Here is an 18,288-nt window from a genome sequence, read left to right as displayed (position 1 = left end):
AGACGTATTCAAATAATCCAAAGAGATAATAAAAGATCTATGATAGATAATATTTGGGTGTAAAGAAATTTTATTGCATGTTGTGATCTCTCACTCCCCAGGACTCACTGTTTTTTTAAATCTCTATGGAAAATTTGTGACTAGGACAAACATTTCCTTGTAATAAGGGAATCAGGGCACATATATGGAAATATTATTTTTTCATTGCTAGGAACCACTCTCAAGTTATGAGACATGAGCTAACACTGCTTCAAATAATTCTTGGCAGTGCAGATTATAATGGTTCTGAGGAACCATTTTGTTTTACTGGGGGAATGTTCCACGTACTGCACTGGGATGGAGAACCTAGTGTGTGACTCATCTAGAGCCTGATCTTACCCCATTGAAGTAAATGGGAGTTTTATCATTGACTTAAGTGAGAGCAGGATCAGGCCTTAAATACAATGATACCAGTACAAGAAGCCTGCCAATGGGGCTGCTTGTGTGAGTAAGGGTTTGCAGTATTGGGCCTTAGGGCCAGCAGCAAAGAATAATACAGTATCCTGTTGAAACTGCAGGGTAAATGCAGAAGGGAATAATTTTCTAAGGCCCCAGTTCAGAGCACCATCCCTATTCAGCAAATCACCCCAGTATGTGCTTAAGTAAGGAATTTGCTGAATAGGTATGGATGTAAGCATTTTACAAAATGGGACCTAATGGTCTAATTGTGATACACTCATATTGAGTAGTACCTTTCTCTGCAAATAGTCCCATTTGAATCAATGTAATTGAAGAGTAACAAACTATTCCACATGGGTAAAGGTATCACAACCTAGCACTAAGCTGGTTTAGGACCACAGGACACTATGGATCTGATATTCAGAGGTGCTTAATACCCACAACTCCAGCTGAAGACAAATGAGGGCAGTAGGTGCTCAGTACCTCTGAAAAATCAGGCCAGATATCAACAGTTAACAACCACTTTAATATGTTTTTCTGTGGTGAAAAGGATAATTACCCATTATTTTGCATAATCCATGCTTCCTTGTTTACATTTTGAACCTACATTTACATGCAATAAAACAGCGTGGGGAACCAGATTCAGAGTAAGTACTGTGAGTTTTTTTTAATACTTGGAAAAAAATCCATGAATAGCTTGTTGTTCCCAGCCTCTGCAACCTAGTTTTAGCGCTGCTTCAAGAGAGTTTCACATGAGGTAGCTCTTTAGGGCTGACAACCTGGCGCTTGAGAATCAGAGGAGATAGGAAAATTGAGCTTTTAAGCTTTCTATTTATTTACCAGACCTCCTTACACCCCCTAGCAAATTTTTTTTTGTCAGATGAGTTCTGAAAGTGGTAAGCTACTTGGGCCCACTATAGTTAGACATGGTGGGTTGGAATGAAGATATACAGTCAAGACTTGGAATTTCTTCACACTTGTGAGTTCAAACCAGATCCATAACATTAGCATTAGTTTTTTTTTAAAGTTTAATTAATATGTCAGTGCTACATAACTACCTAAGAAACTGGCTTATTTAACAGTGTTCACTGATTTAGCAACCACTTGCTGCTGATCCATCATAACACCAAAGACTAAAGATAAGAGAATTGCTCAGTTTCCGAATCTGACCTGCTATGCTGTGTTGTATGTTACTAGAATTCCAGGATTTCACAACCACCTCATCTAGGAAGGTGATTCTCCATAGTATTAAGAAAGGTGCATTCCAAATCCTTCTTGCTTTTCTGATATCAGTACCTCCTCAATTATCTCTATCTATATGATGTCACTGGCAGTGTCCAAGGCAATCCTGTTGCTAATTAATCACCACCAGTGACAATGTAATTAGCAGCTTAATTAGGATCATCATCTTCCACTAGTGCTATAGCATTGGGCTAAGCCAGCTGTGAGGTACTGGCTAGATCTTACAGAACCCTACAGTTCCTGTGGAACCTCCCACTGAGAAGGAAGGCTGTCAAGACTCCCTAATTTTAATCTCCGAAGGAGTTTCTTGATGAAACATTACCAAGGAAAGCAGCATTTACTGATTAGGCTCTCATTTGCTGTCGCACAGCCAGGGTACAGAGAAAATGCTCATTTCTGACATGTCTACTGGCAAACAAAGGTTGATTACCACATTCTTATGGATTGAAAGAAATCTGAAACATTGTTTGCATTACTAACAAGCTTAAAAAAATTAGGACTGACATCCTGAGTATGACAAAGCACTTCTTGCTGAAAGCAAAACTACATTTCCTTCTGTTGTCCCAATTTTTAAGTGTTGTCTTTTGGAGATTTTGCCAGATGGTTTCATTATGGGGGTCCCCCTCCCCTCCACAAATTGGTCTATTGGGAATAAACAGTGACATATTTGTTCTTTATACAGAAATGATTAACGATTTACATCAGGAGGGAATGCTCAGGCGTACCTCCTGCAATAAGTACATTGAGCAAGTGAATTTGAAACAAGTTGGGGGAGATCCCACCATATTTAGATGTTGGCCCACTTCTTCCTTCTGTAGCAAAGGAATAGTTTTGATCCCTATGAGTCATAAACAAATGGGTGTGTTCTAGTGAGGTCCGGCAGGGATTGGTTCTTGGTCCTACACAAAAATATAGCTAAATGTAAGTGTATACATCTAGGAACAAAGAATGTAGGCCTTTCTTACAGGATGGGGTGGGGGGATTGTATCTTGGGAAGCAGTGACTCTAAAAAAGATTTAGCCATCAGGCCCCTCAATCAGATGAACACGGGCTCCCAGTGTGATGCTGTGGCCAAAAGGGCAAATGCAATCCTTGGAGGGGAAGCTCAAGTAGGAGTAGAGAGGTTATTTTACCACTGTATTTGGCATTAACGGTTACTAGTACCACTGTATTTGCTGCTGAATACTATGTCCAGCTGTGGTGTCCACAATTCAAGGATGTTGCTAAATTGGAGCGATTTCAGAGAAGGATCATGAGAATGATTAAAGAATTAGAAAACAAGCCTTACAGTGATAGACTCAAGGAGCTTAGTCTATTTAACAAAGAAAAGGTCAAAGGTTGACTTGATTACAGTCTATAAGTACCTATTGTCACAATTCAGGACAAATTCAACTGTATCTCCCCATCATGATCCAGCAAGGGCACCAACTTTTAGGTTTCCAGCTCACAGGTATGACGTCTCTTGGGTGGAGACCGTGACTGTCTCCCTCCTGACCAGAGTTTTTCTAGGCTGCATGGTTCCCTGCCTTCGTTGTGAATTCCCCAGCAAGCCAGACTGCCTAGACAGACCAGCACTGCACTTTGCTTTATCTTCAGAGGCCACACAACCCTTTATAAGCAAACACAGTTATTCTTAATATAAAAGCATTGCAGAGAAAATATTACAAACAACAAAAATACCTACATGCATGCTAATAAGTTTACCAGAGATCATCCCCAATTCCAGTAAGGGCTCTGGCAGGTATCAGTCCTTCCAACCCTTCCCTAAAACTTGCTCCCCGCCCCCTGGGGAGAAGGTTCTGTCTGTTTGCTGGATCAGGAAGAAGACCCTGAGACAGTGTAAACTCCGGCTATTTATCCAAAAGTCCTTTCTTTGTCTGTTGGTCTCTGGAGAATCCAATTTGACCCAATATATGTGAGCCACTCCAGATGGTGGTACCTCTCTGCAGGTGTTACAACATGAATAAATTGGTCTAACCAGCCCACCCTCCTCCCCACTGTTCTTAATTCCTGGAAGACTGTGGTCACCCTCCTTCATGGAATTATATACAATCCCTGGCCCAAAATGATACATATACTTAATATAGTAAGATCTCCTAAAGATCCCACAGAAAATGGCCATATCTATTACACCTACATGGGAACAAACATTTAAAAATCGGCTCTTCAGTGTAGCAGACAAAGGTAAAACTTGATCCAATGGCTCAAAGTTGAAGTTAGATAAATTCAGACTGGGAATAAGGCATACTTTTTAAATAGTGACAGTAATTAACCACTGAAACCATTTACTAAGAGTCATAGTGGATTCTCCATCACTCACCATTTTAAAGTTAAGGTTGGCTCTTTTCCTAAACTATATGCTCTGGGAAGTTCCATGGCCTGTGTGATGCAGGAGGGTAGACTAGATGATCACTGTGGTCCCTTCTGGCCTTGGAATTGATGAATAATGGAAGGAGCTTCCTTTGCAGCATGGGGCATGGGTCACTTGAAGGTTTAAACTAGTGTAAATGGTGGAGTCTCTGTAACTTAAAATCTTTGAATCATGATTTGAGGACTTCAGTAACTCAGCCAGAGGTTGGGGTCTGTGACAGGAGTGGGTGGGTGTGGTTCTGTGGCAATGTGCAGGAGGTCAGACTAGATCATCATGATGGTTTTGTGGCCTTAAAGTCTATGAGTGGTTGAACATGTCAAGGCTTAGCACACACCTATTAGCAACCTTACCCAGGTTCTTTCTACTGTTCAAAAGGCTTTGCCTATCTAATTGACCTGGAAGATGCTCAAATATTATGGAAATGAGAGCCAATACAAACCCCTAAGATACAAAGATTTATGGAGCAAACTACAAAGAAATTAGGCTGAAAGGTGAAAACTTTAATTCCTCAACTTTCATCTTCTGGCTCATGATTTGAACCTAATTTGAGATCCTAGTGGGGATGAGCTTCAGCTCTTTAATAAAGAAGAGTCCCTTTTACAAAGCCACTGTGTATAATCTTGCTGACTTTGACACAATAAATAATCTTCAGAGGAGAAGCTAGATGAAGCTAGGCCTCCCTGGGACATCCATAACCTAAATGGAACAATGGGACTATGTAAATTCATCTCCTGTCAGCAAAACTGGGAAGTGAAGAGATGCGGCTGGATCATTGCTCTCTTGTGAACTTCCCAGGTGCCCCACCACACCCACAAGTCACCCCAAGAAGTCTCTGTCTCCAGGGTCCACGGGGACAGGCTCCATCCTATCTAGTTTACAGATGAAGAAACTGAAGTGAAGTGATTTGCCAAAGGTCACCCAGCAGGTCAGAGTTGGGGATAGAACTCATGTTTCCTGTCTCCCAGTCCACTGACCTCTGCACTGGCCCTTGCCTCCTCTTTTGAATAGAGGAGCATCCAGACCTAAACTTCCCAAGAGTTTGGGGGTCTCCACGATCTATGGTTTTGATTTAACTTATTTGAGAAATTGGGGCCAGCCATCAAGTTCAAATCCAGTTTGACTTCCCCAAAGTACAGGCATTTTTTTGAGCTGGCTTTTGGTTCAGGACTGCATCTGCTCTAAAGATAAGTACCTGTATTATATTTTGTACAACAAGAAAAGTATAATACAAGTGCTACCAAGCTTCTGAGCTCTGCGAGATTTTAGAGTATGATTTTGCTAAATTATACATTGAGTGGAAGGATTGAGTCAAGTATTTTGTATTCAGCAGGGTCATTAGTGCTTCCAGGAGAGGTGGAACAGACAGCAACTTGCTATACACCTTCCTTTGATCAGCCTACTAATCTGGAGTTTGGGACCTTGTCAATTACACAACCATCAATCAGCAGAACACAAGAGGTATGAGGTCAGATTTATTTAAACATAGTTTTCTTTTTCCCGAGTGGATTTTAATGCTATTTCCATGCAGGAACAGAGGGATGTAGAGAGAGCTTTGTGATCCTTGAACTGAGTTAGCAATTCATTTTTAAATATATTAAAAAAAAAATTAACAAGTTAAAGTAATTATGCTCTTTGATGGAACAGCTCCTGATTTGTGATGCACACTGCTGTTGTATAATAAGCGAGCCAGTGAAATATATCACTTTTTTGCTTACCTGTAAGTTTAGCCAATACATTTTTTATAATTGGTAACACTCACATGCTATTCAAGCAAACCTTTGTAGCTCCTGGCCTTTTAACAAAACATTAGATTACATAAAATGAGGGACCATTTAATTTCCTGATGGCATTGACAGTATTACACTACACAAATTCTTGCTGGAGTGAGTGCAGAAATCCATGTCCCAAATTGCAGCTAGCGAACAATTCCTTTAATGCCACATTAAAACCAAAACAAAACAAAAAAGAAAAAAAACAAAACAAAAAAGAATCCCTAGAACATATCTTGATCACAGCATTTATCTTTTGGAAATTAGTGTCACTGAGATGCAATTCAGTATTAGCACTGTGTACCAGGTGAAGTGCAGAGGACTGGACCATGGCATGTCAGCAATCAGTATATGTTTTAATTTAAATTGCCCCTTTCTCTGAGAATTTCAGCCCCACTCAAATCAGAAATGTAGGTCTAGAATGCTTTCAGGCTTATTTTAAGTCTTTTAACCTCCCGACAAATCAGCCAGTGTGAACATTAACTTTAGAATAAGGAATTTTTCTGTTGCAGAGGTGGTGTGTTGTTGTTGGTTTTTTGTTTTGTTTTGTTTTGGGTTTTTTTTGGTTAATCATTATAATAGACGCTGAAATGTTAAGATTACTTCTGGCTAAAATCAGGCAGCTTTGCTAGTTTCATTTGGTTATTGATATCCTATGAGGCTTAAATCAAGATGATAAAGATGTTTGACCAATGAAGGATTGATGCTACTGCATTGCATATGCAGTTTTGTCTGCTGAGCTTAAATGTATTTGATTCTTTGCAATCAGCACTAGAAAATATACCGTTAACAATTCTGCATTGGCAGGGAGATGGACTAGATGCTCTAATAGGTCTTTTCCAGTTCTGACCCATATGGTTCTGTGATTAAAACAAAAACCTCTGAATGACGTATAACATGGTAGTTAACCTCCATCTTTATACCTTTAGAAATATACTTTTTTACACAAAAATACTATGACATATTGAAATGCATATCCCAGGAGATTAATGTATGAGGACATAAAGAAGAAGGGGGTTGCAAAAATCTCACATGTTAACAAATGAGTGCACATGATACTGGAAGCTACAGCTTGTGAGAAGTGGATGAAAATCCCATTCACTGCAGCATTTATTTCTATGAGAGGAACAGTTTGATCATACAGTAGAACCTTGGAGTTATGAACGCCAGAGTTATGAACTGACCAGTCAACCACACACACCTCATTCGGAACCAGAAGTACACAATCAGGCAGCAGCAGAGACCGCTCCCCCCCCCCAAACAAATACAGTACAGTACTGTGTTAAAAGTAAACTATTTAAAAAAAAGGGAAGGCAGCATTTTTCTTCTGTATAGTAAAATTTCAAAGCTGTATTAAGACAATGTTCAGTTGTAAACTTTGAAAGAACCATAACATTTTGTTCAGAGTTATGAACATTTCAGAGTTATGAACAACCTTCATTCCTGATGTGTTCTAACTCTGAGGTTTTACTGTACATAAAATAAACGGAGTGTTGTAGGGGACAATGGAAGGATGTGAAGGTGTGCCAACATGCTCAATGCTTTACCGGATACAAATGAAGCTAGTTCCTACCTTAAATTATACAAGTGTTTATGGCCATCCACTTAGACAATATAGTTAGGGGCTAATTTTCAGAGTTGCTGAGCTCCCACAATTCCAGTTGAAGTCAATGGGTGATGTGAGTGCTCAATACCTTGATAAACAAGTCCTAAGCTCTTCAGGGCAGGGAACCTGCCATGGGACATGGGAGAAGATTATTTCCAGAGGCTCAAAAGAGCACAAAATCATCCCCATCCCTTCTTTCAACCCAAACATGTCCCAGCCCATCAAAACAGCTGTTGGAGGAGGGCAATAAAATAATGGCTATCTATGCTGTGTTACTGGGATTTGGCTTTTCCATGCCCCACCCCCTAAAAATACTCCAAACCACTAGTATGCTACAGGATGCTGAAGGAGAGACCATGTCCCTGACATACTGTGTGAGGGATTTGGGAGAACGTGTAGTTTTCATCAAATGGCCACAGTTAATGTGTTTACTGAGGGGAAATTACATGCAAGTGTGCCTAATTGTTAAAGAGACGCTCATCTTCCTGAAATGTATCCCTCTCTCAGATGCAATGAGAACAAGGATGAGCGACTCAGTAACTTGTTCATTTTGGCTAGCAACTTAGCTTCCACTTTCTCTAGTGGTTTTAGGCATGTGTGCTTCCCCTTATAGTAAAAGTACCATGTGCTGTATGAATGCTGTCACAAACTGCAGCTTGTGACAGTGTTACTGCAGGATTTGAGTCCATTACCCTAGAATACTCATATCTCTAGCCCAGACAGCCATCCCTTTCTTGACTCCTACTCATGCCTTTCTTTCAACCCCGCCATCCTTTTTCTCCACCCCGTGTATTCATTTCTGCTTCCCCAGTTCCCTCCTTTCTTGCTCTCTTCCCCCCCATGTTCTCTAGATGAACATAAACTTTCCATCCCATGATACATATATGCTTTCTTCCCTCATCACCTATCTCTGTCCAGTTAAAGTATTTATATAGTGCCAATCACTGTGTCATTATTAATTGTTATTATTATTATTATTTGTATTATGGTAGCACCTGCAAGATAAAATTCTGTCCCCACTGAAGTCAGTAGCAAAACTCCCATTGATTTCAATAGGTTCACAATTTTACCTGTAGTCTTGTACCAAGATCAGGGTCCTATTGTGTTAAGTGCTGTACATACCCATAGTAAAAGCAAGGGCTTGCCTCAAAGAACCTCTAGTCTCAAGACAAGACAGACAAAGGGTGAGAGGAAGAAAATGCCATACGTCTATGCTGCAAACCCCCCCTGCGGCAGCAAGTCTCATAGCCCAGGTCACCTGACTCAAGATCGCGTGGCTCCTGCTACAGTGCTAAAAATAGCATTGCAGATGTTCCCGCTTGAATTGGAGCTTGGCTTCTGAGATCCACCCTTCTCTCTGGGTTTCAGAGCCCGGGCTCCAGAGTGGGAATATCTACACTGCTATGTTTAGCCCCACAGTGTGAGCTACATGAGCCCGGATCCATTAAGCTGGGGTCTGAGAATCGTTGCCATGGGTTTGGGGTTTTTCTCCAGTGTAGACGTACCTATAGGTTAAGTGACTTGTCCAGTGTCACACAGGAAATCTATGGCAAAAGTGTGAATTGAAGCTAGGTTTTCTGATTCCCACCTCAGTGCCTTAACATCTAGACAATCCTTCCTTTCTCCAAGTATCTTAACTCAACATTACGTACAGGTGTACTCTGCCTACACACATTTTTTCTATCTTTTCCACATGGGTATTGAGCTGATCAGTTTTCCCTTGAACGTATAATACATTCAGCAGTGTTTATCTGTGGGGAAAACCCTTTACATAATTTAAACAAGAGAACTGTAGATTGCCCCGAGTTATGCAAAAATAGAGGTTAGGAAGGACAGAATCAAGGCTTTTAGTTCAATGTATCTGCACAGAGATTAAATAAAAAGACACTGAATTGCCAACTATTAATAGACTTTTGAAACTCTCAATTTAGGGTGTTTTATTTACAACATTACTTTGCAAAGTGGCCTCCAGCAAAATGCTCCAGTTATTAATCTGAACATTACATTCTTTCCTCTTTAATTTGGACTTGTGGTAGCTGTGAATGAAAATGATTCTTCCTTCAGAGGTGTCTCCGTTTGAGTAAATCACATGGGCAATCTTAAGAAAATTGGCAGTTCTCTAATAGAGCACAAATTCTATTCCCAGAGAGCTTCCAGAAAAGATTTCAATTAGGTGTTAAATTAGACATACACATATTTCTCTCAGCTCCTTAGGCAAAAATAACAAGATAATAACTTGATTGACTGTTGTTTTTGTTCAGCTGTGAGGGATTCAGTGGTCCGTAGCAGAATTTTTTCCTTTCGAAATAAATCAGAATTTCAGTTTGCAATCTAAAGGCCTTTGGACTGATTTCCTTCATACGAGGCTGAAATGAACTAATACTTGGGAGAAGATAAAAACCAACCAAACCCACTGCTTTCAACGCTTGCCTGAGAGATGAAGCACACAAATAGACATACAGCTGAACTAGACTTTTTGAAACTTGCAATGAGGAGATAACAGAGTGAAGTCTGGTGTGGTCTACTCTTATATCCAATTTCATTTGGAATTACATGTACATTTTTCTTTTTTACACTTTTCCATTACACATCTGCACGTTCATGAAATGGTTTAGTTAAATGCAAATCAAGACAAGGTCATAGTGGCTGAATGTGTATTCTCAATACCATAATAGCTTTGGTGCAGAGGTGACAGATTTGATTTTGTAGAACTGCTACAAAGGTTTACGGCAATCTGAAGTTTTCTTAATTTAATTACCTGTAATCATGGTATTAGACACTATTACAGCTACAGCAAATGGAAATACATTTTGAGATTAAATAATACTTTATAGAGTTTGTTTTTGGATTTTTCTCTTAAGTGAATACTTAGACAATTAAGATAGATCACTGTTAGATCTTAAGGGCATCCTCCATGGCATGGTATTCTAACAGGCTTCTCCTGGGAGAATTAGTGGAATGGGTACTGAGTGGATTGAGGGAGTAGGATTTTAGTTTTGGTGGGTCAAGAGAGCTTGTTTGTGGATATTGATTCAATTGAGCTTTATTTGAATGTTATTTATAAAAAAACCATGGGTATACCATTCTGCACCTAAGATTTGACCCAAAGCACACTTAAATCAATAGAAAGACTTTCAGGAATTAGACAGGTTCAGCTGATGAAAGGAAATTAAACAAATCAAGACACATAAATACCATCCATGCAGTCTGTTCAGTTCTAGAGTCAGTAGTTTTAGCTTTTGCAGAGAACAAGGTTTTTGGTGGCAACACTAATCCTTGCAGCGGAGCCACAGTTACTGACCTCCTGCAGATCCGGAATCTGATCCATTCCTTACCGAAGTCAGTGGGACGATTCATGTGCAGGATCAGACTCTTATTTCCTAACTGTAAGTCTGTTCAGCACCAGAAGGGTGATGAAATTTAAGCTGGTTGCATAGAACAGAAATATAGAAATTGAACTTCTGAAAGTGCATCCAAAAAGTGAAGAGAAAGCATTCTAATTCTTCCAAAGAGACTTAAAGCTAAGTTAATACTGGTCAGACTCATTGAGACCTGGAAGATTCTACTCCCACATATTTAATGTTGTGCATTTCCTTTGGGGTTTTTTCCAGCAGATTTTGCAAACTGGAGGGTAAATATTTTTTGTTGTAAGCCATCCCCTCCTCCTGCCACCAAAACAAAACAAAACAAGAGTCATGCTTCAACATAATGAGGGTACACATTGCTGCATTGTTAGCTCTGCACCATCAAAAAAACCTCATTAAAATTATAATGATTGCTTCTTAGCCTTGTGACTAAAATCAAGTGTAGAGTATGATCAGTTTAATATCTACTGTATGATCAAAACCTACTCTTGCAGGAGGTGGATCTAGTGATTTTACAGATCTTTTCTATATCTAACTCTAATGTCTATGATTTATTATGTGAGATTCATTGTGGCAATATGACCTCTTGCATAATCTCAGCAGAAATCCCATGGGATAATGTGACTCCTAAATTGAATAGCTAATGAACACAAGTGTGAATTTTAAATATGGGCTAGAGTGATTTCCTCTTCTTTTGAGGAAGCCTCTTTTTTCCAGGATTATCCCCAAAGTGATGAAGTGATCCTATGTTTTTAATCCTAGCTCACTGATGGATGTTTGTGAGTCTCAAAATAAATTTCAGAGACTCCTAAATATTGTTGAACTATGACCTAATGACATTTTGACACAACAGGATGACGCACTACTTTGTCATTGTGCTATGATTTAAATGTCACTTTCCCTTGATGCACAAGCCTGTTCCATTGTACAGTCCTGATTGGAAATTCCAGTTAGCTCCATTAGAACCCTTCAATAGGTCTTGATTGAATTCTGCTGGACTCTGTTGATTTCAGGTAAATTACAAGTTTGCACTGAAACTAGTAGTCCAGTAGACCTGTTACTGTGTTTCAAAACTTTGTTGCCAACTAGAATGAATAGGAAGCAGGAGTCTTCTGAACAGGAATTTCCACTAGATGGCAATTCCTAATAAGACCGTGAAGATTTTACAGCTTTCATCCGTATGCAAGAAACAAAAAAGAGCTGAGATTGGATTTCATGCTATGGCATAGAATTCTTAGCAGTTTTCTCACACCAGCTTCCATGCCTGCTTTCACTTCTGCAGCCTGAATAGCTGCTCATCCTGCAAAGACATTGATGTAAGATCTTTAAATGCCATGATAATCAAAATCAATTTTCATCCCAAAAGGTAGAAAACTGATGCAAAAGGTCATCAATTTAGGTGGTCCTGTGAACTTCAAGGGAATATGGGGGCGGGGAGGGGGGAAGAGGTGGGGCGAACACTTCTGCACCAGGATTCTGTACTGTAAGAAATCTAAGGTAAAGGCTAGATATTTCCTTCCACAGACTACAATTTAATGAACTTGTTTGAGGAAAAATAGGTGGATTATAATAGAAAACCTATGTGTGCCTGCTTCAAGTTACATTTTACTGCTTCGGCCAAGGTCATTGTTGATACCAGATTTTCTGTCATGAAAGTGCGAGTGACAAAAGTTAATAATAGTATCACAGGAATTAGAAATAGGAAAGATCTATGACTGTGGGGTCATCAGGCCAACCCTCTCGACAGTACAAAATTATTCTCCAGTGCTTTGTCCGGTCTTATTTAAACTGACTCAAGAGATGGGGCAGTCCCCATGGGAGACTAGTTGGCAGTGTAACAGAGCTCATACTCAGGAAATTGTTCCTGATATTCCACTCACATTTTCCCATTAATTTTATCCCATTGCCCCTTGTTACATCTCCCTTGAACAATCCAAGGTGTTACTAATTGATGAAAAAACCTCAACCCCAGTGTGCAAATAGTAAGATGTTGAGCATCTGGCACAAAGCTGCATGTTACACAAATTCAAGTGGAAAACAGAAAACAGAGCAAAACAAGTCTAGGCTGAGATTTTCAAAGGTGCTCAGGGGATTAAGGCACACATCTTTTCTCTGTTTTGCACTCAAAGTGGTGTAACATGCTGATTTGTGCCACACTCTTGATATTTTCAACTTGTGAATTCTGAAGTGTCCCATCACATGCAAAGCATTTGGGGCTCAATCTTGCAAAATGATCTTATCCAGTACAGCACCTAAAGTGCTTAACTTTAAGCACATGAATAGCCTCATTGACTTCAGTGGGATTAACCACATGTGTGACATTAAGCATGTTTAAATGCTTTGCTGGAGTGTGGCTGGAGTGTTCAGCACTGTGTAGCATAGATTTCTTGATGCTCAAGAAAAAAACATCTTACTAATAATGAATTGTCTATGATTATTGAAGCCCCATAGGGTTGTCTACACTGTGCACTGAGGCCCGGCTCTGACTCAGGTTAGAGTCCAAGCCCCACTTCTGTCCACACACAAATCAGTCTGATTTGGGTCAGCAAGCACTCAGGTCCTGAGAACTAGGGCCCTGCCTGTTGGGTGGATCAGAGCCTGAGTCCCACTGCGACTTGGGTTGAAGCCCTGTCATTTAGCAGTGTGGATACAGCTTGAACCACAGTCTCGAGTCAGAAGGTCTGTGTAGTACAGTATGGACATGTTAGTCCAACTGTGAGACCCAGGTCCAGCAACTATAAACCCAGGTTTACAAAGCAGTGTGGACGCTCAGGCATGGGGTTGGAAACAACAAGTCCACAAACAAACCTAGGTGCCACACACCCGGGTTTACAGTGCAATGTAGACCTACCCATAGACATATTATGCTAAATTGAGCAAAGCACAGGGAACAATCCTGTACTGGTGGATAGCAGGGAGGATGTAAAAGATTTGCTAACAAGATGTCCCCATCTGTAATTTCTAGGATTAATTTTATCTAGTGTCTTATTGAAAACATATTATGCTATGGTCCCTCTGCTTGTCCTTATTAATATGCAGACTTTAAAATATTATGATTTACTTATTTATCCTATTTATAAATTGTGCCAACTGAAGTCTTTTCCAAACACATTTATAATTAAAAATATTCAATGCAGCCTATGTCAGCTGACCCAATACTGACTAATTCTGCAATACTGTACCTCCCATCGACCAAATAATCCATTGCACACCTCTGCAAGCAACTTCTTTGGTTAAAGGAAACAGACCTTGCAGTGACTGAATAACTGAAAATTGATTATGCTTCTTTGCTCCTTATAGGCATTCCCGTTGCTACAAAATGTAGTATCAGTTGAGTAAACAGCACTTAAAACTAGCCAAAACCTTAAAGTTGCGGGACCTATCCTTGCAACGTAATGTAGCTCTACCTATTTTTTCCGTATCCTCACAACCCTGCTGCTACAAGTGGTGGAAATGTAATAGATGTATGCAAGGGAGGTTTTTTGATTCTTTGCCTTGAGCAAAAATTAGTTAATGATATTCATTCCGATACAGTATGGTACAAATGGGGCACATTAAATGGCTTAAATGAGGTCAAATTGAATAATTGAATTTGTTCTTTTACTTAAAAACAGCTTAATCAGCTGAGAGTGCTGGAGTCTAAAAAGTAGTTTAATTAAATATTAATCAGGAGTTTATGTTTTGAGCTTCTTTATCGTTACTTGCTGCTGTTTTATTTATATTTCTGTATTTTTCCCTGTTGCAGCTATGTGGGGATGAAGTTCAGCTGTTCTCCCTTGATGAAGAATTTGACTATGACAGTGTGCCATTGACCCCCAAGTTCTCTGAGGCTGAGATGAAGGCCATTATAAACTTGTCTGAACAGAAAAAAGTAAGGATCGGCCTTAAGTCTGAAGACTGAAGCTGATGGACCTTGCTGGGCATTCTCTGTTATTCAGCTGGAAAAATATTTGTAAGGGGAAAATCCAACTCCCTCTTCTGCAATCATAGAGGGCTCTTTTGCAATGAGAGCCAGCGTGGGTCTGTCATAGAGCCTGTGGGATGTTCATATACTCCAGTGTCTCTCAAACTTTTGTCCTGGTGACCCCTTTCACACAGCAAGCCTCTGTGTGTGACCCCCCCTTATACATTAAAACACTTTTTTATATATTTAACTCCATTATAAATTCTGGAGGCAAAGTGGGGTTTGGGGTGGAGGCTGACAGCTCACGACCCCCCATGTAATAACCTTGCGACCCCCTGAGGGGTCCTGACTCCCAGTTTGAGAACCCCTGATAAACCCTGCGCAGCACTGGGCTGAAGTAGCCTTCTCGGCCTTCTGGCTGGGAAAGCATTATCTATATTATGTGTATTACTGTAGTGCCTAGGAGCTCTAATCATCGATCAGGACCCCATTGTGCTAGCTGCTCTTCAAACACAGAACCAAAAGGTGGTCCCTGTTCCAAAGAGTTTACAATCTAAGCATAGCAGCTCCACCGCCTGGAGGGTAGATGCCTCTCTCTCTCTCTGCCCCCTTTAAATATCCCTAGAGCAACTTGCCTAGGTACTCATACTGGATGCTAGGGTCTGGATTGATTCCTATATGCATACAATTCCTACATATATCAGTGGGTTTTGAAAGACTTAAGCCCTGGTTCTCAGCCCCAGTTCCAATTGCTTTGTTGTTCTCTGGCAGCACGAAGCGACAGGAATGGTTCCTTAAAAGGCAGCTAGGAATTCCTGTGTTGAAGAAAAAATCTGTGAGTGGTATATAATGTGTGCAGTGCTAGAATAATGACTCCTTAGGGGTCAGTATAAACCGGTGTAAATTAGACTACGTTTTGTGCTGGCTTCAGTCCCCAACCAGCCCAGAGTTGTCTCAGGGCCATTTTTGCCTGGCTCCCTCAGGAGTGTAAACATTAGCTTGTGGCAACTCAGCATTCAGCCTTTAGTCTCTTTTTCTGGCATTATAAGGTGAAAAGATACAGAAGTGTGGACCAATGATCAAACCCAGGAAGGATTTTGATACCTTCTGTGTGATTTCAGACCAGTAATATTCCTATTTTTTCAATGTTTTTTCCTTATGTGGGTTTGAATTAAGTGTGTATAATTCCTGAAAATCACAGTAACATCTTTTCTCTTTTTTTTGGCCACAAAAAAGTCTTCAGGGCAGGAGAAGCAGAATAGCAGTGATTTAACCCATTACCTAACTTGACAAGCAAAATTTAGACTGTAAAGACGCACGTTTCATACATTTATATAGGAAATGGTCCCAAGGTTTTTCACCACGTGACATACATTCAGCACCACTGAAATGCAGCAACCTTGGAGTGGAGAATGAAAAGTGCATACATCATACTGCATAGCATGTGAGGAAAGGAGACCATGTGGCCAAAGGCCCTGGGGAAGATGCTTACTCTTACACAGAGAGTCATGAGATATGTAAGACTCAGTCCTTCTTAATTTTCATGAGCCACTGGGGCTATTGCATGAGTAAAAGTACCAACACCTGGTCCATAATGGGTCAGATACATACTGGTGTAATTCCATTAATTTTAGTTTATGAACCAACAATCCATCGTTGGCATAACACCATTACCTTTGCGATAGAAGATTACAGTGATGAGTGTGGTAAGAATGCCTGGTTAGATAGCTTTGGGATTGAACAACATGCAGTTTAAATACTTTGAATGAAATCCATAAGGCTGGATGGCTGCTCCAAAGCCAACAGTTTCCAGGAGTGAAAAAGGGGCATCCTCGTTCCAAAGGAAATGATTTGTTTCAATTATATGGCAAATTATAAACAGGCACCACTGACAGCAGGATATTTTTTGTTTTGATTGATTAGACAACATCATTTGAGGTAGAGTTAATAAACAGGGGAAAGGAAGAAGAGAGTGCCCAGATACTAAGCAGATAGGCAGTCATATAAAACCCTAAGATAGGCTAGGTAGAGAAGGTAAACAGTATAGAACCAACCTGGTGGGAGAACATGAGAACATTTTTTAAAACTGTCTTTAAAACTATGCTAAAGCTGTGGTAAAATGGACTGAAAACACTGTCCTTAATTCATTTTGTTTTGCCAGGTGTTTTGCTAGAGTCCTGTGTATAAAATGAGGGGGTGGGGGGAGGGGAGCCATGGCTAGATTTCAGCTGGATGAGAAGGGAGACCTGGAAGGGCATAGAGATCTCCCTTGAGATCCAGTGTATTAAGACATCCAGGCCTCCCTTAAAACCATTAACCATGGCTCACTGCATCCCTGTTATGTAAGTTCAGTGAAGCTGGACTACCTCTAGTAGGCAACCCTCTGTTTAAGAGACCACTATGAAACATCCCCATAGTTTCCAGACTTTGTTCAACCCCAAGCTGAAGAACCAACACTATTCGGAAACAGAGTTTTGCAGGTCCATGGGATGATTTGTTTAAGCCGTGTTTCATTGCATTTGTTGCCCTATTTTTCAGAAGGGCAAACTCAGGCACAGCGAAGTTAAGGGTCAATTCCGCTTTCATTGAGGTCAATGACAAAACTTGGCCAAACTTGCATAATGTATCAGTAGGCCCAATCTAGCCCTGGTAAATGTAAGCACATCTACTATTGACTCCAGTAACAGTTGTGTCCCCGACCCTAGGGATGAAGTTAGCCACTCCCTTCCCTTTCTTTCAGATGGATGCACTTCTCTTACCTACTTCTCAGGGTCTATATTATGTTCCATACACTGTCATTCAGACGGATCATTACATGGTTCAGTTTGGGATAAAGAAATACACCTCATTGGTTAATGCTGAACAATGGTTAAACTCTGGTGCACCATTCATCTTGTGCAGAGAGGTGGGATACTTCACTTAGGCCTCTCATGAGTTATCCGTTCTCCCTCTGCTTATAGAGATAAATATCATAATGGAGAGCAGGCACAGTAAGTTAGACTTGCTGGTCAGCTCATTTTATTGACCTGCTTAGATGTAATTGAGTTGTTAATGTACCGTTTCATTGCTTATCTGCTGCTGGGAAATCATATTTCCTATCCTGTAATTATTCATCAAGTCTTTATTCAGTTGATATTGATACCTAGATAGATATAGATAGATAGATATCTGGTATTGTTTAATTGTCTGCATAATAAGACTTTGGGGCCTGACTGGTAGATTCCTTCCTCCCCACCCAGTAATTAGCATTTGGCTGGGGGAGGGGAAGGGGAGAGGAAGGAGAAGGGAAAGAGGGGGAGAGAATGACCTAACTAACACACACACACACACACACACACTCTCTCTCTCTCTAACTTTTTATTTGCAGCCAATTGTACTAAATTAATTTTCCTCTCCTCCAGAATCAGTTCTCCTGTACATGGCAAAAATCCACACAAGGGACAAGAAATAGTTCAAGGTTCCCCCTTGAGTTTTTCTCTGGATTGTTCCTTCAGTGTGGGGTTTTCCCCCCTCCCAAAATGACCAGGATTTTGAACTGGAAATCTCATGGATCTTGGAGGATTCATCAGAATGCAGAAACTTTAGAGGGAAAA

At 40.3% G+C, this 18,288-nt stretch overlaps 1 protein-coding gene across 1 annotated transcript in view; it reads left to right on the top strand.

Moving 5' to 3' along the window:
* The window catches only part of LOC123369799 (intraflagellar transport associated protein), a 55,857-nt gene extending 40,919 nt beyond the window's left edge, over positions 1-14,938 (top strand). The window contains exons 7-8 of the mRNA XM_045015765.1: positions 5,379-5,509; positions 14,537-14,938. Coding sequence (XP_044871700.1) covers positions 5,379-5,509; positions 14,537-14,692 — 287 coding nt within the window. The 3' untranslated portion in view covers positions 14,693-14,938. The remainder of the gene's footprint in view (positions 1-5,378; positions 5,510-14,536) is intronic.
* Positions 14,939-18,288: the final 3,350 nt, after the last annotated feature.

This window comes from Mauremys mutica, chromosome 4 (genome assembly GCF_020497125.1).
Source record: "Mauremys mutica isolate MM-2020 ecotype Southern chromosome 4, ASM2049712v1, whole genome shotgun sequence".
NCBI lineage: Eukaryota > Metazoa > Chordata > Testudines > Geoemydidae > Mauremys > Mauremys mutica.
This window is presented reverse-complemented; position numbering and strand designations above follow the sequence as displayed.